The 24178-nt window shown below is 39.6% G+C and overlaps 1 protein-coding gene across 6 annotated transcripts in view; it reads left to right on the forward strand.

The window, feature by feature from the left end:
• Positions 1 to 24178, forward strand: part of atrn (attractin) — a 52018-nt gene that overhangs the window by 18462 nt on the left and 9378 nt on the right. For 2 of the 6 annotated variants that reach the window (XM_047812770.1, XM_047812772.1), the window contains 20 exons: positions 80 to 329; positions 2540 to 2723; positions 2938 to 3092; positions 5199 to 5283; positions 5994 to 6202; positions 6303 to 6424; positions 6684 to 6822; positions 7090 to 7292; positions 7425 to 7641; positions 8175 to 8360; positions 8615 to 8863; positions 8985 to 9122; positions 9207 to 9300; positions 9972 to 10024; positions 10594 to 10688; positions 11899 to 11977; positions 12116 to 12273; positions 16705 to 16766; positions 19805 to 19883; positions 22866 to 22973. In XM_047812770.1, the coding sequence (XP_047668726.1) occupies positions 80 to 329; positions 2540 to 2723; positions 2938 to 3092; positions 5199 to 5283; positions 5994 to 6202; positions 6303 to 6424; positions 6684 to 6822; positions 7090 to 7292; positions 7425 to 7641; positions 8175 to 8360; positions 8615 to 8863; positions 8985 to 9122; positions 9207 to 9300; positions 9972 to 10024; positions 10594 to 10688; positions 11899 to 11977; positions 12116 to 12273; positions 16705 to 16766; positions 19805 to 19883; positions 22866 to 22973 (2865 nt within the window). Of the gene's footprint in view, positions 1 to 79; positions 330 to 2539; positions 2724 to 2937; positions 3093 to 5198; positions 5284 to 5993; positions 6203 to 6302; positions 6425 to 6683; positions 6823 to 7089; positions 7293 to 7424; positions 7642 to 8174; positions 8361 to 8614; positions 8864 to 8984; positions 9123 to 9206; positions 9301 to 9971; positions 10025 to 10593; positions 10689 to 10867; positions 11001 to 11898; positions 11978 to 12115; positions 12274 to 16704; positions 16767 to 19804; positions 19884 to 22865; positions 22974 to 24178 lie in introns of those variants that run through there. The other 4 variants (XM_047812771.1, XM_027142083.2, XM_047812773.1 and 1 more) reach the window with 3 other exon arrangements.

Here is a 24178-nt window from a genome sequence, read left to right on the forward strand (position 1 = left end):
GGATGTATTATACACTCTGTAGGCACTAAAAACTCTTTAGATATGAACTAATATTCATGTGTGTGTGAAATCCTTTCAGGATAATATTTATATGTATGGTGGGAAGATTGATTCCACGGGGAACGTGACATCTGAGCTGTGGGTGTTTCACATAAGGAATCAGTCGTGGGAGCTGCTGAACCCACAAGCTAAAGAGCAGTATGCAGTGGTGGGTCATTCTGCTCACCTTGTTCACCTCCAGCCTGACGGATCAGAGGCAGTTATGCTCGTCGTCTTCGGTCACTGCCCTCTGTATGGATACATCAGCCAAGTGCAGCAGTACAACATCGGTTAGCAATTTACCAATTTTCTGTTAAATAAATTCATATATTCACGCAACATTGATCAAATTTCTATCACCTTCGACTCGCCTGTTTAGAATGTGACAGATCTTTATCTCACGGCCTGTGCTCATGAACATTCTTAATGCAAAGAGTTTCTCCTAGTGACGTAATTCTTTCAAGTGTGGGTAATTTTAATGTTTCCCCTTAAAATTCAAGAGAAGATCCTAGTAAAGTTAGTTATTCATAAAGCATCTTAACCCTTAAAAGTGTTAGGAGTAGTGAGGGGGAGGCTTAAGAGTTTCTTCAGCAGAGGAGAAAATGGCTAAAAGGTGAAGAGTTAGAAGAAATGTACTGCGTACAATATTTAATAATGTTAGTTAATAAAATGCACTTAGAGATACACTAACATCTCCAAAACAGAGCTGAAATGAAATAAGCGGCAGAAATGTTATAATTTGGCACTATGATATTTCTGCTCTGTGTCGGAGATGTTTTCATTCTAATTTATTAAATTTCTAACGTACAGATGTTTGCACATCTCTAATGTGATCGTTCACGAACGTATATCGAATATCTTAACACAGAGACAAAATGAAGGTTTATAATAGACCAGATTTTAAAAGCGCTCCTATTTTTTTTTTTTTTTTTTTGGACAACCAATCACAGTCTTCAAAAGAATGTGTTCTACCTAGTAACAGGGTTTAAGCCCCTCCTCCTCTCTAAAGTAAAACTGTGTAATTTACTTGCTCAGAGTTCTGTGATCTGTCCTGAATCGCTCTTAAGATGAGATTCCTAGTTAGACATTTTAAGCAAAATTAGGAGCTCTCTGAGATCTTTCTTAGAAGATTTATAAATATGGGCCCAGGATTTGTTTGTTCACTCACATCTACTACTGTCCTGTATCTGCCGATACTAAATTGAACTTTTTTTTGTTTTGTTTTTTTCCCCCAGATTGTGTTTACATTTCTATCACATTTTTGACATTTGTACATACCTACCCTTGGGTCACTTAAATTTTGCACAAGTTTTTCCATCATTTGATGGATAAGGGGATTATGGGAAAATGGAGAGGTGAAGAAATTAAACGATAAATGGTGGAAGGGTGACATTTCTGGTGCAGTGGAGGCACATGAATCTCACATGAAATCTAAAAAGCATTAGAACGTGTGTGTGAGAGTGTGTATTATACTCACAATCACGCTAGAGGATTGTAACTTGCTATTTTTTATATTTTTTTGCACTTTAAGAAAAATGATGGTCTGGAAAGTCACTAGAGCCAAATTTTCTAACCTTTCTAACTAATGCTGTAAAGGAATTATTTCCTAACTTTATCTGCAAAGATTTCTTTGCGAAAAGAGACAGTTTAATAAATATAATGGTGAATGCATTCGGTCCAACTAAAGACCGAGTATAAAATCCTCACTAGAAAAATGTGATTTGTTGTAGATTTGTTCCACATTTTGGAAAGCTGCCCACTGCAGGGAAGTGGAATTAATCCAGTTTGTAATCCGATACAAGCTGCCAAAAATGTCTCTGATGCTCCTGCGATCACATTGTATAGAGGACAAAGTTCTAAATGATTAAATGGCTTAATAAAGAAACTTTAAAAAGTTTAAGAAACGAAATTCACCCAACAGTTTGAATGAATAGACATGATTTCCCCACTGATGTAAACAGAGATCAGTAAAGTGATGAGATAAAGAAGCTGCAGTCAGTCAAACGATCTGAGCTCAGGTGACAGAGACTGATGTGAATGATGCTGATCCTTTACTATGTTGTAGTTCCATTAGTTTCTATCCATGTAGACGTCAGCATGGCATATTTCAGTCGAAAGTAATATGAAAGTAATCCATGTGTAAGAATATGCATGTTATTTTGTTTTCTTTACCTTACCTTCAAGGTTTATATAGTCTGAATTTCTTGTGGCAGTTTTATTGTATATTTATTATGATGTCTGTTTTAGCACTGTGGAGTAGTGTGAATAGTTTGACCAGCAGGTGGCTCACACGTCTCTCTTTTCCCAACGACCTGCAAATTAGCAGCTAAACACAGTCACACACAGAATCCCAACTGTGTCCAGATTAATCTTAGAGCAGATATTTTCATTATTATTTTACTGCCACACTTCTAAAAGAAAGGGTTAAATTGGAATGATAAAAACTAGTTCTGACTTCTCTGAATCAGTTTTATTTGTCTCTGTGTTGTTGTGTATCCAGTGAGGAACAGGTGGAGTGTTTTGGAGACAAGTGGAGCCTTGGTTCATGGCGGCTATGGCCACAGCAGCGTGTATGACCCTCAGACACGTTCTATCTACATTCACGGTGGCTACAAGGCCTTCAACGCGACTAAGTACGGACTGGCTGGTGACCTGTACCGCTACAATGTCGACGACAGCATGTGGTGAGTGGGCGAGGAAGAAGAACCTATTATTGTTCTGAATTATCCTGGAATTTTGGTTAAAGTACCTTATTACTAAGTCTCTGAATCCACACTTTGTATACCGTTATGCCGCAAACCTCCGTGTAACTTTATGCATGAGCTGTCAAATATATGTTAGAACAAATATGTGGAATTGTTCCTCTGGTTTATGCAGTTTATGTAACACTGATTTCAGGTCAATTCTGCGGGACAGCGGGTCTTATCGCTACCTCCACACAGCCGTGCTCGTAGGCGGGAACTTGTTAGTGTTTGGCGGAAACACCCACAACGACACATCCATGAGTTACGGCGCCAAGTGCTTCTCCTCTGACTTCATGGCCTACAACCTGGGTGAGTAATGTCAGTAGGTTTAATATACAGACTGAAGGCTTTTGGTTTGCTGCCACTTTTTCATTTTCCACACCAATTTCTGGTTTTGTTTGATTTGCCATGATTGATGCCAAGCCAAATGATGAGTCACATTACTTTTCAATTTTATTGAAGATTTCAATAGGTGTCAAAGATGAATTGTAGAAATCCCTTTCCTTTCTGAAATTCATCTTTCACAGATGTACCAACATGTACTTAGTTGACACTGTTCCTGGGGAGAGAGAGAGTAATGTTTGGTTGTAATTAAAGTTCATTCAAATGCGTCATAACATCTCGATCTCGCTCGCTCACTCACTCACTCTCTCTCTCTCTCTCTCTCTCTCTCTCTCTCTCATAACAGTGACCTATAGAATGAAAAGCCATCAAATTTGCATTTGTCTGAGATAGGGGATAATGGTATATTTAATTTATATGCTTTTTTCCAGGCTGGAGTTTAGTAATTCTTGAATGCTGTAATAAAATCTAACAACAGATCCAATGATTCAAAAACTTTGGGATTCACAGTTTAGTTTCGACCACATTTTAATCAGACGTCTGATTTCACACATTTTTACACTCGTTTCAACCTTTTATCACAAGCATTACTCATGCTTAGGCAGCAGATGAGTGATTAAACTGTGGGGGTGATCTACTGCACCCTTCTGTGTGAATCCATCATGTTCAGGAAGAGTGCGCATCCAGGATTGTGATTCACAACTTTGCCAGCAGAGGGCAACTTCTATTAAGATAGTAAACCACACAGGCCTCTGAAGAATGTACTTGTCCTCTTCCATCTCCCAGTTATTCCCTCTCACTTATAAGTGTCCTGGATTTCATTTGTAATTGTCAGCTTAGAATTTCTTTAAGACCGTCATAGCTGTGTATTCAGCGCATAGTAAACTTAGGAAAATAAATCCGTTACGGGGTAACAGAGTAAAACAGTGATATCATGCAGTACATCTCAATCTCATAATCTTTATTACCTCGGCTTCATTGGAGTCGTACATTTTCCCCATTTTTCCCTGGGGAAGTATCTGTGTGAGAATGCAGTGATTTGCAGTTTGCCTGAGGAAAGTCCATGCCAAAGATGTTTTAAATGTCTCTAGACGCTGTGATTTTTGATGCTAGCACTGGTGATCTCTTGTAAAGGTGTGTGAAGCCTTTACTTTTAACTTGCCTGAGCAGGTAGAAAAGCCTACATTTAGTGGGCCTTGCGATTTGTAGGTTCTGCCATTTGGTCTCACCCTGGCTTCTCAAATGTGCGCAGTCTTGAGGTAATTTTCTTCCATTTCTGAGTTGCTCTTATTTAACTCCTCTACATAATGCAGGCAGCCATGCTGTCATTTAACTCAGGCGGTTAGAAACGACCATTTCTGATGTGGCAACATACCCAGCAGCACTACTGCTATATGGGCAAGCATATCAATTGTATATATTATTATGTCCCAGAATATATCATGCCAGTGCTGCAGGAAATTGCCTGCGAATGCGTAATGTCTGCAGTTCTTTCCCCTGATACACAAGGTGTACCAGAAATTCATTTAACAAAGTGGCTGTTTCCATCGGGCGTTTGGAGCAATTTGCAAGCGGGCAAGAGTACAACAAAAGTGCATGATACAAACTCCATATAAATTAGGAATATCTCCCCTGTTTCTAAGGTTTATCATGCCATGGTCAAGATAGACAATATGCAGTAACAGTGCTTCTGGAAAGAAAAAAAGATGAGGAGGTTCATTCTGTTCAATGAGTTTTTCTTCTGTTATCCATTGGGCTGCCCACCTCCATCAGCCTTCTCTCATTGCTGGGAATATGAAATGGGAGGTTCCAAATCATGGGATGCAGCAAAACTCACTCATGTTGAGCTGTGAAGTTTCTGAATCACAGCAAAGTTTAGACCCAATGCACTCGCCCCACAATTGCTTTATGTTCCAGTTTATTCCTAGTATTTTTCCATCTGTAAAGGAACCATCTGTGTAAGTTTTTTAAAACCCCTGCTTCGGGTTAAAGATATATAAGTAGATTTGTAATTAAGGAGTCGACGATGGCTAACTGTTGTTGTATGCAATTCTTCACTCTTGTCTCTTCCAGCATGTGATGAGTGGACTGTGCTGCCCAGACCTGATCTTTACCATGATGTCAACCGCTTTGGACATTCTGCTGTCTACGTCAACGGGTAAACCCAGTGTCTTTAAATGTTTTCATTTCCACTTGTTCTAATAGTGTTATGTCATATGATTAACCTTATTGTGTCTAGATCTCAGTTTGTAAGTGAAAGCTCATCTCCTAGGCAAAGGTTGCAGGTTTAATTCTAACTACATTTATGGATTTTCCTATGCAGGAAATCCGCTCTGGGACTAATTCCTTCAGTAATCTACTTTAGTACAGATTAGGCAAATTAATTGCAAATGAAAAGCCTGAAATGTCGACCCCGCTTCAAACAGTTAAATGCAGATCAACAGGCACATCTATGCACAGACACACAGCTGCGTACACTCAGTAGTACCTCAAAAACTATTTTTATTCTCTCGTCTCTTTATACTCCGTACAGACACCATTGATATTAGCTTTCTGAGATCAGAAATATATCAGGTATAAAGGCTCCTGGTCTCGTGACCCATCTCTTTGGTTTAATCTCTCTGACTTTGTGACTTCCTTATAAAGGTAGAACTTCACTTGTCAGCTCATCTTATGGCTATCGATCTCTTGAGCTAACACTTAGCCTTTTTTTATCTCCATTTGCCCTTTTCACTGCTGTTATCCTACTCTTATCTTTTATATTGGGTCTGTCCTATCTGCCCCCCCCCCCCCCCCAATCTTCTACTTCTTAACTGCCTACTGTCAGTTATAACACTCCGTCTTCTCTCACTCTGTTCTTTCTCTCAGGGTGATGTATGTATACGGAGGCTTTAACAGCCTGATGCTCAGCGATATGCTGCGGTTCACTCCTGCCAACTGTTCTGCCTACAATGGAGCAGAAGACTGTGTGACAGCTGTGCCAGGTGTGCGGTGTTTGTGGAATACTACAACCAGTACATGCCTTCCTTGGGAGACAGGGAAACTGCAAGATCAAGATATGTGCCTTCCCCGAGTGTGTAAGTGACACTAAACACATCATTAACATTAGTGCACTCCGGGAGTTGGAGAGTTTTAGCTGAAAAGCATTATATCGTACTCCGTGGTTGTGTTTTTCAGATGCAAACGGTGACAAGTGTGACCAGTACACTGACTGCTACAGTTGCACAGTAAACTCCAATGGTTGTCAGTGGTGCTCTGAACGCTGTGTGCCCATCCACAACAACTGCACTGCTTCCCTGGTAAGACTGGGCGTTAATATCCGAACTGCAAAAATGTGTGTTAATGTTCAGAATTGAAGAGACAGGCATGCAGAAGGAAAGAATGATATAAACAAGCTGCAGGGATATGGGATAGGAACAAAATAAGTAACACATGATAGAGTAGTGCAAGAAAGAAAGCCGAGATAAAGAAGGACGTAAAAGGAAACCAAGAAAATAGAATTAGAACCAATCAGGATTTACAGTGCTGTGTGTTTGCATGTGGTTTCACTCTCTACAGGGTGCTATAACGGAGTATGAAGCGTGTCCTAAGGGTGTCCACTCTTATATGTGTAATAAAAAGACCAGCTGTAAGAGCTGTGCTGCTGACCAGAACTGCCAGTGGGAAGCCAGGAACCAGGAATGCATCTCTCTTCCTGGTAATAACTGTCTATGTACTGAATACACAGTAGTGCTTGATATTTTTCAATGTCATTTTAAAACACTCTTCATTAGTATAACTAAATATCATTAATGTCAAGAGGTGCTTAAATAGGTTTAAGATTCAGAGACAAAGTTGTGAGACTGGAGCAAGTAAAATGAAAACAATTTTTTGGACATTTTAAACGAAACTACCAGTTAACCAATAGAAAACATTACAGATCATTTCTGAATTATGAAACCGCACTGTGGTTTTTCCACTTCAGAGAATATCTGTGGGGAAAGCTGGCACCTGGTTGGGAACTCGTGTATGAAGCTTATTACGGCTAAGGACTCGTATGACAACGCCAAGCTGGCCTGCCGCAGTCACAGCGCCGTGCTGGCTTCCCTAACCACCCAGAAAAAGGTGCAATTTGTCCTGAAAGAGCTGCAGAGCAGAAGTGCACATGTGAGTGAGGCTCTAAATCAAGTAGGCAACTACCATCCCTGATGGCTTATTATCTTGACCTGTTCTGTTTACTCTGCCACTTGTATTAGCCGTTTTATATGTATACATGTATAAAATGTTTTCACGCTGATTTACTGCTGTGCGCGGGTGCAGTCCAAATTAGTGACGCCGTGGGTCGGCCTGAGGAAGGTGAACGTGTCGTACTGGTGCTGGGAGGACATGTCCCCATTCACTAACACCACACTGCAGTGGTTGCCTGGAGAACCCAGTGATGCTGGCTTTTGTGGCTACATGGCAGAGCCCAACTTCAGCGGCCTGAAGGCAGCACCCTGCATCAATTCCTTTAACGGCAGCCTGTGTGAAAGATCAGGTAAACACATTTGCACCGCGAATCTTATTTTGTTGATTTATTGATGTTAAATGATCAGATTGATGCTGTTGTTGATGTAATTCCATTTATACCAGTTTTGTTGATTAATTTTCTGTAACAGAACAATTGTTTGTTAATGCACTTGTTCACAGACTCTTTAAAGGAAATCTCAAAATATCAATACATTTTTATTTGTTTGACAATTTTATTGTCCACCATATTTAATATTTATAGAACATAGAAGGCTCAGCATCTGTTTACAAATGTAATGAAATAAATGAGGAGCTCACAGTTGTTCTATTAATGGTTAAATATGACAAAATGTCATTCATTAATAAAGATCGTAATTGTTGCCTGCTATGGTGTGAGAGAATTTTGGGACATGCTGTTACAGAAAATAATCCAGTAATCTCTGGATTAATTCTATTTCCTGCATGGTTATTTTCATTATCCTGAAAGAGCTGCTGAGAATCATTATGAAAACATTCATGTTATCTCCTGCTTTCCCCCCTTATTCTCGCTGTGTGATGTAGCCAACCACAGTGTGAAGCAGTGTCGGATCCCCTGCGCTCTACGCTCCTCCTGTAGCGAGTGTACAAGTGGAGGTGCAGAGTGCATGTGGTGCAGTAATATGAGGCAGTGTGTCGACTCCAACGCTTATGTTGCCTCCTTCCCCTTTGGTCAGTGCATGGAATGGTACACCATGAACAGCTGCCCACGTATGTATTCATGACCCACTGACTACTAGATACCTGTTACTAAGTCACCAAGCGGTAATAATACCGAATAAATAGAAAATGTATCACTTGGAGTTAGTCAGAGTTTAAGGCTTGAACAACACAATTGTAACAAAAGCAGAAAAGCAGTATCTTCTTTTAATGTATGTCTCTCTATTTAAACCACTTTTGAACATTCATTTGAAACCATTTTGTGTGGTATATGTGTTTAACGGTGCATGTGTGTGTGTCCACAGCGGAAAATTGCTCTGGATATCGGACATGTTCACAGTGTTTAGATCAACCTGGATGTGGATGGTGCACTGACCCCAGTAATACAGGGCGGGGACAGTGCATGGAGGGCTCGTACCGTGGACCAATCCAAACCCTCCTCCATGCCCCTTCATCCTCAAAACCTTCCCTTGTACCAGCTCCTCAAGCTTTGTTGAATGTGAGCTGGTGTCCCCATGAGAACAAGTACAACTGGTCCTTTATCCAGTGTCCAGGTATAGATATCAGTGTCCACACACACACTCACGCACGCGCGGTGACACCTTTTTTTTTTTCTATAGAAACTTTTGTGATCGTGCTGGTTCTCACATCTGTCATCGCCCTCATTTCCCACAGCATGCCAGTGTAATGGCCACAGTGCATGTGTCAATGAGAGTATTTGTGAGAGATGTGAAGATCTCACCACTGGAAAGCACTGTGAGAGCTGCATATCCGGTTACTATGGTGACCCGACCAATGGGGGCAACTGTCAGCGTAAGTGATTGAGGAGAGTTGGCACTTTAAACTCAGTGGAGCACAACAGACTGCAAACTGTGTCTCTGTATGTCTCTTTTGCAGCCTGTAAGTGTAATGGCCATGCCAGCATGTGTAATTCAAACAATGGCAAGTGTTTCTGCACCACCAAGGGCATCAAAGGAGACCGGTGCCATCAGTGAGTAACACGTGCTTCCACACACAAGCACAAACTTTTAAAGAGCAGCTTTGGTGTTGCCTTCAACTACATTATTAACTACATTTTGTTAAACTTCTGCTTATAAAACTGTGGCCTTCACCTCATGCTTCTCTTATCTGGGGAAAAAAAATTTGCATAGCATGAAGGCACAACCTTGTTGGTGGGAATATAAACCAGGTGCACTTGAGAGATGTTTCACACACTTCAACATTAAGATGTTCATTAACATTTTTATCACTGAAGCAGTGGTGCTGACTCATCCCGGTGCTTGACTTGTGCATGACTATATGAAAGCAAAAACCTGGTGCAATGTTAAACTACTCTTAGGAAACAACTAAGAATGCCCCTAAACTCATTTACCAGCATTTTTAATTTGCGTCACGTTAGTGTGTGGAAGGAGTTCAGCTCACCAGCACACTCAAGTGTAACTACAATTAGTGCATTAGTGATCTTTCTTTCTTCTCTTTGACTTTACTTAATACATTTCTAACATGAGCCTTGTGGGTTATTGGATGTTATTTATTCACCATGTTATTATTTAATTCTCCCTTTACCATCTCTCTCTCTCTCTCTCTCTCTCTCTCTCTCTCTCTCTCTCTCTCTCTCTCTCTCTCTCTCTCTCTCTCTCCCTTTTTCCATTTATCCCTTAGGTGTGAAGTGGAGAATCGTTACCAGGGCAACCCTTTAAAAGGAACCTGTTATTGTGAGTGTACTAAAACGGAACCAATTACACAAAATGGGCCGATGGAGAGTTGCTGGCTTTTTACAAAGTGCTCAAGTCTTTTAGTCATTTTTTTGAATTATCCATCTGGGTCTCTCTTATTTTTGTCTGGTTTGGCTGGAGTGGGTAGTTTCGGGTCAGAGTACTGCAGAGGATGACACTGGGGTTCCTCAGATTGTTGTCATCCAGTCTGGTTAATCCCACTGCTGTTAACGTTTAGAAGTTGGATGAAAGGTCACTTGATCTTCTACTTTAATGAAAGAGAGAAAGAGAGGAAACTGATTTGAAACTGTTCAGCAGCACACTTGACCTGACTCTTGGGACCTGGGAGGGTTGGGCTGAGCTCCAGTGAGACCAATTGTCTGTGTTTTACATTTCTGAATGTATCTGTAGCTCACAGAAAGACCTCACTTTTTCATTCCATTCTTTTTCAGCCTAAAAAGTAAACATAATACTTTAAGTTCGCTGATGTTACAAATGAAATGCTATATTTCCAAATGCTTTTTAAGAAATACACATGCCTAATCACACTCCGTGCCTCTTGCACACAGACACGCTGTTGATAGACTACCAGTTCACCTTCAGCCTGACTCAGGAGGACGACCGCTACTACACTGCCATTAATTTTGTAGCCACACCAGATGAGGTGAGCATTCATTCATTCATTTCAAAAAACAGTTGCGAAAAATTGTGTACATTCTATATATCCAGAGATATATAAACATTATATGGCTGTTTGTAAACTACGAGAAACCGTACATCTTAATGATGCTTAATGATGTTTAATATTGCTAACTCACATACGCTCAATGTTCTTTTTGGTAGGAACACCTGCTCACCAATGCAGTTAGCTATTCAGCCAATCCCGTAACAGCAGAAAAATGCACACAGACATGCATAACACACAGCGCATTACACTCTGTGGTGGAAGAGCTACAACAGCAGAAGACCACATCAGGTACAGCTTCTGTCAGCCAAGAACAGAAATCTAAACCATCATGATCATAGCCTCATATTGGCCAGGACAAAGACCAGCTGATTTGATTTTTCCCCCTTTTATTTATAATCTGTCATTCATTAACAGTGGGCGAACCTGTGCTCATGATTCTTGTTCTCAGATGCCTGTTCTTGGCTGATAAGCATAGAACCTGATGTGGACCAACTTTAAGTTGACATGCATACTGAGATGCTTTTCTTTCTATCATGGTTGTAAAGGCTCAATCTGGCCATTTTCCAAACTCTCTTATTGAAAAGGCTTTTCCGCCCACAGAACGTTCACGTTTATCATTTCCTCGCACCATTGTACGTGTGAAAATCCGCTGTTTATAAAATACGCAAACCAACCTGTCTGGCACCAACATCTTTACCACCTTTAAAGCTTAAAGGAACATTTTGTGCAGCTCATGGCCTTTATCTGCATGATTTATTTGCATTGTGCTGCCGCCACACGATTTGGCCGATTAGAAAACCGCACGAATGTGCAGGTGGACGGGTTTTCCTATAAAAATGTGTATATGGTTAACATTTTCATGCAGACCTCTTTACCTGAAGATTAAAATCAATGCTTTTTTGAAATCATTGAAGCATAAAGATGTGATTATTCATGTCTCTAGACAGAATCACTCCGAAGCATGTTCGTTGTTATAATTATGCGTCATGCCAATTTCGACTGAGACGCTTCTATTATTAACCTCCATTCACTGCATTGGCCTGTAAACCTGGGTGTAGTTTAAACATTGAAAGCCGTGTATTTAGAAGCCCTTTGTTTTATAACAGGTTGTTTTTACATGTTGTAGTTCACATTAACGAATGCTGGTGTGTTTGTGCAACTTCTAATTTCTCTGTTTATTACATAGCAAAATCGAGACCTGGACATGATCATTAATGCCTCCAAGAACTTTAACCTCAACATCACTTGGGCAACCAGCTTTGCAGGTCTGATATTTTTTAAATTGAGCTTGATCATGAACCCATGTATGTTTTGCATATCATAGCATTCCAGATTACATTCTTTTTTTTCCTCTCTTCTTTGTATTTTTTTCCCCCCCTTCTTTTCTTTTTCCTCACCCTCAGCTGGGACTCAGTCTGGAGAAGAGATTCATATTGTCTCTTGCAGCAATATTAAAGAGTTCAAGGACAGTTTCTCCAATGAAAAATACGATTTTCGGAGTAACGTCAATATCACCTTCTTTGTGTACGTCAGCAACTTCACCTGGCCAATCAAAATACAGGTACGCATTAGTGTTAGACATTGGCAAGAACTGGTTTGAGTTACTTATTGGGGTTGTTTCTTAACATGCATGGGGTGACCATATTATCTTATAGTATAGATTCTCATATTATCAGACACATATACTTTTAATATACGGCGTAAGATGCAGACTGGTTAGCACTGTTGCTACAGGTAGAAATAATCTGTTACTTTTTTACTTAAAACTACTTTGCAGTAGCTCATGTGTAAGCAGTACATCCTGAATTTGGTTATTGAAAAGGAAATTGTACCTCAACCATTATTTCAACCGTTTTGATTCTTTGTAACATTCGGGACATAATGTAATTGTCCTAACCACTACAGCTACCAAGCTAATAAAAGAGCATAGTGTAAAATCTGCTGAGGAAATTAGAGAACCTGGAGGAAACTCATTTGAACGCAGAAAGACCAATAATTCTTTTATATGTCCGATATAATGCATTGCAATTAATCGTATTGTCGTATTGTAATTTCCTGATTCCACACAATATATCCACACAAGCAGATCCTCCCATTTAATCCAGAATCCTGGAGCTGTGCGGCAGCAGCACTACCCGCTGAACCGCTAAACTCAACCCATAGCATCATCACTGAACGTAATTGGAGCATAAAAGCTTTAATGCAAAAGCTGAACCTTGTTAATTTGTTGAGGCACACAGACGCATTTCATTTAGACAATAACCGAGACAGCCATAGCACTTCTGGCTTCTAGTTCTCTAGGCCCAGAGCTGTTATTTGTTAGCTAGTTAAATAGTTATTTTATTTTAACTACAAGATTCTAGCAGGCGCAATAATAAGAGACTAAATCCAATCAGTTTGTGTTTTTCACTTGTTGTTTTCACATTTGGATAGAGTTGAGCCAAGGGGTGGTACAACAACATTAACAGGGCCTGTTTAAGGCATTAAGAGTGGCTCGCCAGCTAAGGATTTAAAAATGCAGTGACCTCATACACATTTCACAAAGAAGCATCCAAACTTAGTCAAGTCAAGAAGCTTGTCATTTCAACCATATATAGCTGATGCAGCACATAGTGAAATGTGGGTGCTACATAAGACAAAAAACAACACACAGCCAAGGACTGAAAATAAACATGCACACGATATAATAACCATACATTACACTACAAGACGGATACATAAAATATAGCTCCGATCAGTGTGCCTTTCCGATTTCAGTGTGTTTTTGCGGTACGCAGTCACTATATGTGGAACCTGGCAACCCTGATCAGTTCATTAAAGACCTTTTTTATTAGAATTAGGAGGCAGGTCATTCATTTTATGCATCAGTGCTTTGACCCTTCAGAGTGTCACAAAAACTGCCTTTTCGTAAAAGTTTTAGTAGATGGCTAATCAAATTTAAATAGCAGTTTTTTATTTCACTATCACACAATGTTTCTTTGCCAAACGGCTTGCATCGACTTTTTATCGCGTGAGACACTGAAATCAACTGACCCAAGACTTCAAACCTGAGTTCCTCATTCATCATCAGTGGCTGTGCAAAGACTTGTGCATAAACCTTACACCTGTTTCTGTGCATTGAATTGGGTTGATCAAGTCTTGCTTGTGTGTACGGATGTGCCTTTATACATTAGTGGTAGACGTCTGTCAGTCATATCAGCAAAACTGAGAGAGTAATTACTGCGTTCGGTGCTCACAAGATGCAGACAGATGATACATATGGAATGTAAAGAAAAATCCTATAAAGGGAACATTTAAAGATGAACAGGGATTTTGCTTCATTAGAAGACTTGGCTCATGAAGCTTTGCAGCAACAGGAATGTTTTTAGCCCCACTGGAAAGAGTGAAGAGTGGATTTTCAGTCAGTTTTCTTTCCACTTCACTTTTATCTTTATTCTAGGGCTTTGAGCTGCGTACATTTGAAAGAGGAATTGGAGAGGATACTGCTGTCTGTCTGTCTGTCTATCTATCTCTCTCTCTCTCTCTCTCTCTCTCTATATATATATATATATATATATATATATATATATATATATATATATATATATATATATATATATATATATATATGAGAGAGATGACAACAGCAGAAAAGACATGAAAATTAAAGAGTTTCTTAATGAAAATAGTAGAAGTAGAAGGCAGTCACACAGAAATATTAATAGATTAATATAAAATAGAGTTCATACTACAATATTCTATTTCAGTAAGAGATGGATGGATGGATATGTAGGAAAATGGGAGCATCCACAAACTTAAGCAAAAATACATCCATACAATAAATGCTAAAAAATGTAATACATTTCAATTTAAAAGGTCCTGTGCAAATGTGTTAAGGTGCATTGTGTACACTGTGTAGTAAGTGAAGTTTCTCTTCTTTTAGCATGTTCCATGTCCATCTTTAACAGGCAGCACCTTGCGCAGTTTGTGCTTTTTAAATAGGATTTTACGAGTTAAGAGCGTTTCTTGCAAATGAAATCAGAACGTGCCGGATTTATTAATGGCCATGTAATTTACTTGGGCATATGGGAGACTGCTGTGCACAGATTTCGTACTTGTTCTGTGCACACTTATAAATGAAACCCCAGGGTTTATATAAGTATAATGTGACCGGGCAATTAAAGCTGATGTCTGCAAGGTTATCGTTGACTGTGCTGCCTGGATGTGGTGGAGTTTGTCACTTTTTATGTGTGGCTGAGTTCCGACAAGCTCCCTTCTACAGTAGTTTCACCCCTGATAAGAAAGTCTTGACTCTTTCTCTTTATTTTTCCCTCCTTTGTATTTTCTGTATTTCATGGCCTGGCTTTCTGGTCTGGAAGCTATTTGTCTTTGCTTTCCTTTCCCTCCTCCTCTCTTCCTCTCCTCCTCCTCTCCACCCCTGCTCTTGGAGACTAACATAGAGTGTGTGTGTTGGTTGCCACACACACACACACACACACACACACACAAAACAAAAGGGCACTTTCTCTCTCATTAATGTTTCTCATTTAACCCAACTGTCTGAGTTCTGGATATTACTTCTCATCTCAGGAAAAGAGTTCATACGGATAAGCAAGATCATAAGAATCTGAAGAGTCAGTCAGAAGGTGAGCTTGTTGAAGACAGAGAAGCTTTTGTGAAACGAGGGGAAGCTTATGGAAAGAAAGAGGAGAAAATGTTCCTCTGAATGAAGCCTTAGAAAAGTAATGTTGAAAAGGTCTTTGGTAAACATGGAGGGAAATCAGAGTCGAATGGAATGTTAAGTTGAAACGTTTTATTTTGTGTTTCCTCCTTGCTTTTTTTTTCTTCAGAAAGCAAATGATAGAGAGAGTGATGGAAATTGTGAGAATAAGGGTGAGAAAGATAAAGGAGATGGCACGGAAAGGGACACGAGAAACTTGAAGTATGTTTTCATCACAATCTATGGCAGGAAGATTCCAGCCTTCTGTTTCCCTTCTGTAGTTTTCTTTGCATGTGGTCAAAGGCTCAGTGGCATCTGTAGATTTTGTCCAGCAGCTGTGTGTGTGTGTGTGTGCCCATGTGTGCATGTGCTCATGTACGTGTGTGTGTGTTCACTCGTGTGTGTGCATGTGAGAACCTTTCATATGTCCTCATTCTGTATGTCATATGACTGCAAGAGAAGCTGAGTTAGCGGGAGCCTTTTCCTGATTTTAGATCAAGTCAAATATGGGAGCACACTTCATAGCAGTCTTAGCACTTTAATTGAATCTAGAATATTGACATAAGTGATGGTATATGAGAAAAGTTCTCTCTTTCCTCTCTAGCTGTTTATTCCATCATATGAGTGAATTGTTTCTTTGCATTATATGATGGCATAATGCTTATTGACTGTGGAATCATTTGTGAAATGGGTGTTCTTAATTAATCAGTCATAATTATCATTGTCTTAATAAGACTGGCCCACAAGGTACATATCCCGTTTGCCTTTCCGTCTCCAGGTACTGGATAGAAAGTACGTTCTTTACACTATGCGTGTTAAGGAGGAGAAAGTCTGTTCACCATGAACACTGCTGATCTCATGCCAGGGAATCTGAAAATGAATCTATGATTCTTAAACAGAAGCAAATATTGTCTTGGTTTCATCAGTAAGCTCTATTTTACATTAGAATGAAAACTCCTCTACAGTGCGTGAAGTGAATATGGCAAATACATGTACATTCATCTGAAGAGAACTCTGTAATGGTTCTCAACACCCACACCCTCGATCTGCCCGAGACAGAAACTTCACTGTTGGAAAAATAAAAAATAGATAAGTACATAATAATAGCTCAGAAGTGATTAGAGACGCCATTATTCAGAGAACAGGAGGTTGGTGAATATCGTCAGCAGATGGCAATGTTGGCCCAGTGTTAATGTTAGATGGGTTAGATGTTCACACAGTGGGTACAGTACAGTATATGCAGCATACTGCATGTGGCTGTTTTGAACTTTCTTATATTTCCTTCTCTTTTAGATTGCATTTTCCCAGCACAGTAACTTCATGGATCTAGTACAGTTCTTTGTCACATTTTTCAGGTAAGATCACCACCCCCACCCCCCACCGACCCTCCAACCCCCCCAACCCCCATCATCTTTCTATTGAAAGAATATCAATGTACACACTTTCCAACACAAAACGTCTGTAAAAATGTCTGTGTGTATCTGCTCCTCCTCAGTAGAGTGTTATGTAGTTTTATGATCTGATTTCCCAGATTGTAATATGTTTCTAAGCTAGAGTTGAGAATGAGCATACACACACACACACACACACACACACACACACACACACACACACACACTTTAACACCCATGTAAAATATTCCCAGATGTTCCTCATTGTCTCTGTTTCCACCAATTTATTTGGATTAAAGTTGTGTGTGTGTTTGTGTGTAGTATTACACCTCTACAAACGCACGCGCGCGCACACACACACACAGTGGTCAACTATGGATCTACATCATTGGTTCTGTCAGTCTATGCTCTGTGATAAATTACACTGTCTCTGCACTCTCTCAGCCTTTGCGCATGTGCAAGTGTTTAACTGTATGCGGCTTCTAAATGTCCTTCCTTTTAAACCCCTTTTTGCTAGATGTCTAACCACAGTGGAAAAAAACAGTTTTTTTATTTAAACATCTTTGAATACTTACTGCACAAGAACATGTTGGGGAATGTCTGCATTGTTAAATTGCAAAGGCCATTGCTTTTTAATACCTACATTACATATAGTGTTAGTCATGCCAGCATGAATCTAGTTAGCTGTTTTATTTTTGGTTCATGGAATGAAATAGATGACAAATACCAGAATTGAATGCTTAAATCAGGTTTAGTAGAGTTATAATGTGGGCCATTTAGTGGGCATCTCTTTCCTGACTCTGTTTAAGTGATTTTCCCCAAACTGATTATGATCCAATTCTTTAGTGCCAGGTCTGGGAGTTCTCATTCAAACTATCAGTATTTCAGTCTGGAGATAACAGTTTTTATGTAGTACTGAGAAGCCCCTATTTCAATATGCCAACTTTAATTGACTGACAGTGATGATGTAGGCATCAGGAAGGAGGCATGCTTACCCTGTGTTTTACAGCTGACACACTGTCTTCATGTCATTCATATACCTCTTCTCACTACAATCAGAATGCTCTGCCTTGTAATGGCTGCATGATATTGCACAGTTCAAGCTTGCTTTTATTCCTGCAGCCCAATAGGATACTTCAGGGGCTGATGACCACCATGCTGGCAGGACCCCATCTTTAATAGGGACCTGCAGGATGTTTGTATACATGTCAGCAGAGAACTTGGGCATTCCCTAGCCCAGCGTGCTCCTTAAACTACCGCTGTGAGTGGAAGTGGCTGCCCAAAGCCAAATGGGCAGCTAGGCAGCTCTTGCCTCTCCTTCCAGAATGCAGGAAAAAGAGCTGGTTTACATTTTTATTGCACTTCTCTTGGCATTCTGTTTACAGCTGAAGAACCGTGGTGTCAGCAGAATGTTTGGGAGTTTTCAAATCGTAACAAGCGTCAACTGTTTTCGTAAATGCTTGAAACCCTTTTCAGACTTTTTCAGTTGTTATTGTTAGTAGAAGCACCATGGACAGAAACCCGGCTGAGACAAATGTTGATCTTAATATTAATGCCAATGATTTTGTCATTGGTTTTTCAACAATTGGTTTCTCACAAATATATTGTGTACAGTATATATTTTATGTCTCTGTAGATTGGTGTAGGCTGCGCTGTCTATTGCCCCTTGACACGGTTAGAAGAAAAACACAACTCCCTATCTAGTGCATTACAGAAGGAAATGAGCTGCCAGTCAGGCCAGAGACTGGCGCATCCTTCCTCTCAAAAGTCTCAGTGCCTGAGCCAATTCCAGTGTCTAGAGCCTCAGACGAAAAATATTTTGTACTACACTACAAAAAGAAATACTTAAGCCTCACAAGCAAACAGTGTTCTCCGATAAATGTGTTTCAAGGCTCTGGTTACAATCCAGTTTGTTTGCTTGTACACGAGGGAGCTTCAACTGTGCATGGCCTCCTTTGAATTGGACCAAACATGCCATGACCACCAGACCTTTTCTTGCAAGAAATTCTGCCGGGCACCGTCAAGTCTAAAAAAAGGTGGTCACATCAGCTGTATCTCTTCAGGGCTACTAACGAGGTCATGGCAGTATGTGAGAATAAAATACTATTATTATCACAAATACATTACAATGCAGTGAAATTCCTTCATCTCATATCCCAACATTTGGAGAGTTGGTGGTGCGGGGACTTGAACCCTGATCTACACCCCAGAGCCTTAACCACTTGAGTTCCCACTGCCTACACCACTTGATCTATAGTGTCTCTGCCTGCTGCACACTTGTGTAAAATGTTTGGATCTTCCAGCAGTTTCTGGCCCTGAAAGCTTCTTCTTCCTTTCTCTGAGGAGCATTTCATTCTTGTTAGGGGTTATTTTTGTTGGTACAGTTATTAGCATTAGTTGGAATGCCAAATGAGTTTGTGATGTGGAGCATGCTTTCTGCCAATAAATATGAACCCTCTGCCTGGGTTTCTTAAAAAAAAAAGCCACAGACATACAGTATATAGAAATGTTTAGAGAGAGATGTTTATTGTATAGAGAAAGGGCAGTCCCTGTTACAGGGATAGGAACTTAAACAAATAGGATGTGCATCAGATCCTGATAGACTGCACAATTGTTTTAATGGCATCATGGAGAATGCGGAGTGTCATCGTCCATACTCCCTTTGGTTGCATTAAGTGAAAATGAGTTAGGAAAGAGCAAACCGGGACAGGTTATTAAAGAGAGACAATCACACACTCACACACCTCCACATACGTAAATGAATATACAAACCTAGAAATATTCAATTATGCAAGAGTATCTGTGAGGCAAAGTCACAGACATGGGTAAAGTTTACATATTACCTTAAGAAAGAAGGTAGAAAGTTTCGCGTTGTGCATATTGGGAATCTACAGTATTTATCATCCTTTTCTTCATTACTAATGGAACATTTTGGGTTGATTTCATTTGGATTCCATCTAGAGGAATGAATGTTTTTTTTCCTTCTTTGCTGTTTGTTGCAGCTGTTTTCTGTCCCTTCTGTTGGTGGCAGCAGTCGTGTGGAAGATCAAGCAGAGTTGCTGGGCATCACGACGAAGAGAGGTCAGTGTCTTAGCAGCTGCTGTACCGAATATAACCTCGATTTGTGTTTGCACTGCAGACATCTCTTAATACCACACCAAAGTATTTTCAAGCAAACTTTTCCTTTGTTAAAGTGGCAGTCAAGTTTCTTCATTAAAACCTGAATAAACTATTTAACTTATCAAATCTTTATGAATATTCCACAAGACAATAATAACAGAATTGACAACAAATGAACCGGTTCAATAGTTTCCATACACCTGACTCTTCATACTGTGTGTCATTACCCGGATGATCAGTGACCGTTTATATGATTTGTGATAGAGTTCCAATGAGCACTGAAACTACACAATGTTTTTCAGAAAAATTCTTTTCCAGCATCTTTGTATTTGACCGCCTTCCAATAACGGCTCTATGATTTTGAGATCCAACTGAGGGATTATACACAATTACAAAAGTAATTACAATTACAGACATTCACTGATGCTCAACAACAAAACACATTACTTTAAGAGCCAGGGGTGTAAACTTTTGAACAGTATTCTTTGTGTAAATTGGTATTATTTTGTCTTCTGGGAATCATAAGTAAAATAAAATATCAATGTAGCTTTCGAAGGACAATACTTAAAGGAAAACAAATGGATTGTCATTGTCCTCCATCTATACATTTTCATTCATTCTGCAATGTAATGCACTAAACAGACATGGCCTGTAAATGAACCCCTGTGGGAATATTTTTCTATATTTCTCTGTGCTAAAGTGAAGTGCTTACTCTTACTCACTTTTCTTCCAGGCACTAACGTTATCCCTAAAGATGAATGCATTCAGTTTAATAGTGCATTTTTAACAGGCCGCAGTGCATCACTCAGCTACACTTAAAGTGCTGAACAAACTGTTTGCCGAAATGTTGACCGGCTGTGTTTGAAACGGTGTCTTCTCCGGTGTAACGTAAAAGGTTGCAGATAGCATTTGGAAGTGTTTAGTCAGACATTCCTCATTGTACGAACAATATCCAGAGAAATGTTCCACCAGATCTCAGGTATCCCAAAAAATGTCCTGAAGCTTATGCATACGTTCAGATGGGGTGGTGCTCTGTTGATTTGTCATTATACAATGCCATCCTCGTTTGCCAGTATGTTTGGGGAGTTGGGGCAATAAGGAAAATGCAGAAACTCTCAAGGTGACTTCATCCATTTGGTGCATGTTTTTATTGGATCAGCTCACTCCAGTTAGCCAACACTGTTTCACTTGTTGGGTTATTAAATGTGTGAGAATGTGAGGAAATGATGCATACAAAACTCCTTGAGCATATGAGGCATGTCTCAAGACACATTTCTATTCAAGGTCAGTTTATTTTTCTTCCGTTTCTCCCCTTTTCCCCAATCATTTCACAAAAAATACATGCACACATCCAGAGGCATGAACTTGCTGGGTTATGGATGTTAACGTAATGCAAGGTGGTCTCTCTCACTCACTCACTCACTCACACACTCTCTTTGCTATAAGGCAATAATAAATCCGTTAATCAGTAGTCTTTGGGGCAGAGTAGGATTAATTCGAGATCTAAATTAGGCATCATTACAGGAATATATTTACAATGTCCTCGGATAATCTCTAGCAGCGTCTGGTTATCTTTTAGTCTTGAGAGTCATATTGGAGGTCACATGGCTGAGCTCATGAATTATGTAAATGTCAAAAAGAGAACCAAGTGCAGTATTAACAGAAACAGAAGAGATCTCCTGTCTTGTCTAAACTTCACCCGTCCCCTTTACTGGTTTTCTGTTTTCAGATATATATATAAACAAATATCTTGTGTGATTATATTTATTATTATATTAATACTAATCTATTAGAATGTAGGATTTATCCAAGCTAAATATATAAAATTTGTCCTACAATATACAGTAGCTTTCATGATTTTTTACCTTGCTGAAAATAGTTAACCAGCTCTCTTAATAAAATAAAAATGTTTAGATGTTAACAAGACTTCAGAATCCAATATTGCAAGCTTTCTTCTGTGGAATCAGGCTGTAGCAAAGAATCATTTTGAGCTTGGTTAATTTTTATGCATCGTGACAGTCGTGATTAGGCTACGCATTTTAGAAGCTTTAAAGAAATAGCTTGGTCAAACACACCAAATGATAATGGCCAATGGTTTTTACTTGCCTTCATTCTTCGTTAATTGCTTTAGCATTTTTACTGAAATGTTCCTTTGACACCAAAACATAACCCGCTCCAGTCCAGGGTTGTGATGTGATCTTTAATAAACAGTTAAATATCTTGGAAGTAAAATCGCAGTGAAGTCATGTAAAGTGTGTAGCACATGGGAACAGATAATACAAGTCTACACCAGTTTGAAATCCATGACCTCGTACCACACAGCTTCGTTTAGTGCCCATGTAATCCCTATACTTCAGTCCATGAGGTTTATCGTCTGTGACCTCAGTTGGATTTCTTCTGTAGGCTGTAAGTAAGGGCTTTACACAAGTAAGGAAATCTCATCTGTGTGTAGTTCACTTGAAGTTGAAAGGTATAATAGGCTGAGTAAGTGTAAGTTTCGTTCTCATATTCAACCACCGCACATTCAGAAATGTTTCCTAATGCCGGATCAGTACGAGCCTCCCGTCTTTACTGCTCTGTAGTACATCAAAGCGCACGGTATTGTGTGCTTCAAACTCCTTCTTTGTGTGTTGTGAGCTTGAAGCGGCAGAGAAAAAGTAAGCAGCTCTACATACAGAATGCTTTTACTGTGGTGAGATTTAATTCTGTTTGGGTCTTTTGTCTGTTTTTTCCTCTTGCTCTTTTTTGTCATTTGTTCTCACCGAAACCTCAGATTTATATGTTCAATTTGATTCTCAAAAGGTCAGTTTCTGTGCATATTTACATATCACAGGCAGCTTGTTTCACTGTCAGTGATCTACATACAAAGTAGAGTATGTCTGTGGATGAATGTGTGTATTTGTAAGTCTGTTCCATTATCTTGCTCCTTCTCTACTTTCTCAGCAACTCCTGCGAGAGATGCAGCAGATGGCCAGTCGGCCGTTCGCCACCATCAATGTTGCCTTGGAGACAGATGAGGAGCCGCCTGACCTGATTGGTGGAAATGTGAAGGTGAGTGTGACCTTATAGATTATGACATTATGGCTAAGCTTGAGAATGTGTTCATAATTACATTTTTCATAAGACCTTGTCAAACATCTTTATTAACCAGCTGACTCAGCTGTCCGCAGTGACCATTTTGCACCCTCTCAGAGCTACTCATCTGTTTCCCACAGATTTCACTTGCTCTGTTTGCCTGCAGCCAAATAATTGATGGCTCAGTTAAAACAACACCCTTCATCTTGACACCTTAATTGGAATGGAGTAAAGCGATTGAGGGCAAACTGAATTAAATTTGTGATTGAACAAGGCGGATAATGCATTTAATAATCCGTTAAATAGAAGGCATACAAACCTTTTGAAAGTGTTAACTTTTGTGATCGGAATGTTCACACACATTCTGCACGTGTGTTTGTATAATGACACACTTTGAGTGCAGAAAGTGGTCATGGAAGTTTGGAGGTTCTGATATCTGTATTTATGGTCTGGCACCAAGTTGTGAAAGCATTGTTTTCTGGTTGTTTGCATATCCGTATGTCCACAGCTCTTGTTGGAGAGATGTCTTAAGAAAGAGCGGTTCTTGTATGTACTTTCATGCATACACATTAGTAAGAAGAAGTACTTGAACGGATCCAATTGTTGGCACAGAATTTTACCTCCGTCAGACCTCTGTGTACTTGCTGATGTTCATTACTAACCTCTAAGTCACAGATTCTCAACCCCCTGCACCACCCATCTCACAAATATTAGATTTTCTTGCTCCCAGAACACATACACCTGATTGAACACAGTATGAAGGTTAGGCCACACAACATAAGTAAAGGCAAGGAGTTCTATATAAGGTGGAGTGGAATGATGGAATGATATATGGTGTCATAAGTGTTAGATAGGAATGAGACACAAACTAAGTTTACTCAAAAAGATGTATATGCAGTATTGGGATATGATGTAGAATACATACATTTGTAAGTTGCTGTATATCCAAAGCAATCAAGGAGAAAATCAGGTTGGACCAAGGCAAATACGACAACAAAAAAATAAAATAAAATGCAAATGACCGTCAAGTTTTTTCCCCCTAAACTCCTACACCATGACATAATTGGCAGTTACACACCTACCAGTAAGTATACATAGCATATCAAAATTTACAGCGTTTCCATGTCTTGTAAGATAAACAAAGGGGCGGATCAAGCTCATAGTCAGGATAGGAACATTTA

Source organism: Tachysurus fulvidraco, chromosome 4, assembly GCF_022655615.1.
Source record: "Tachysurus fulvidraco isolate hzauxx_2018 chromosome 4, HZAU_PFXX_2.0, whole genome shotgun sequence".
In the NCBI taxonomy this organism is placed as follows: Eukaryota; Metazoa; Chordata; class Actinopteri; order Siluriformes; family Bagridae; genus Tachysurus; species Tachysurus fulvidraco.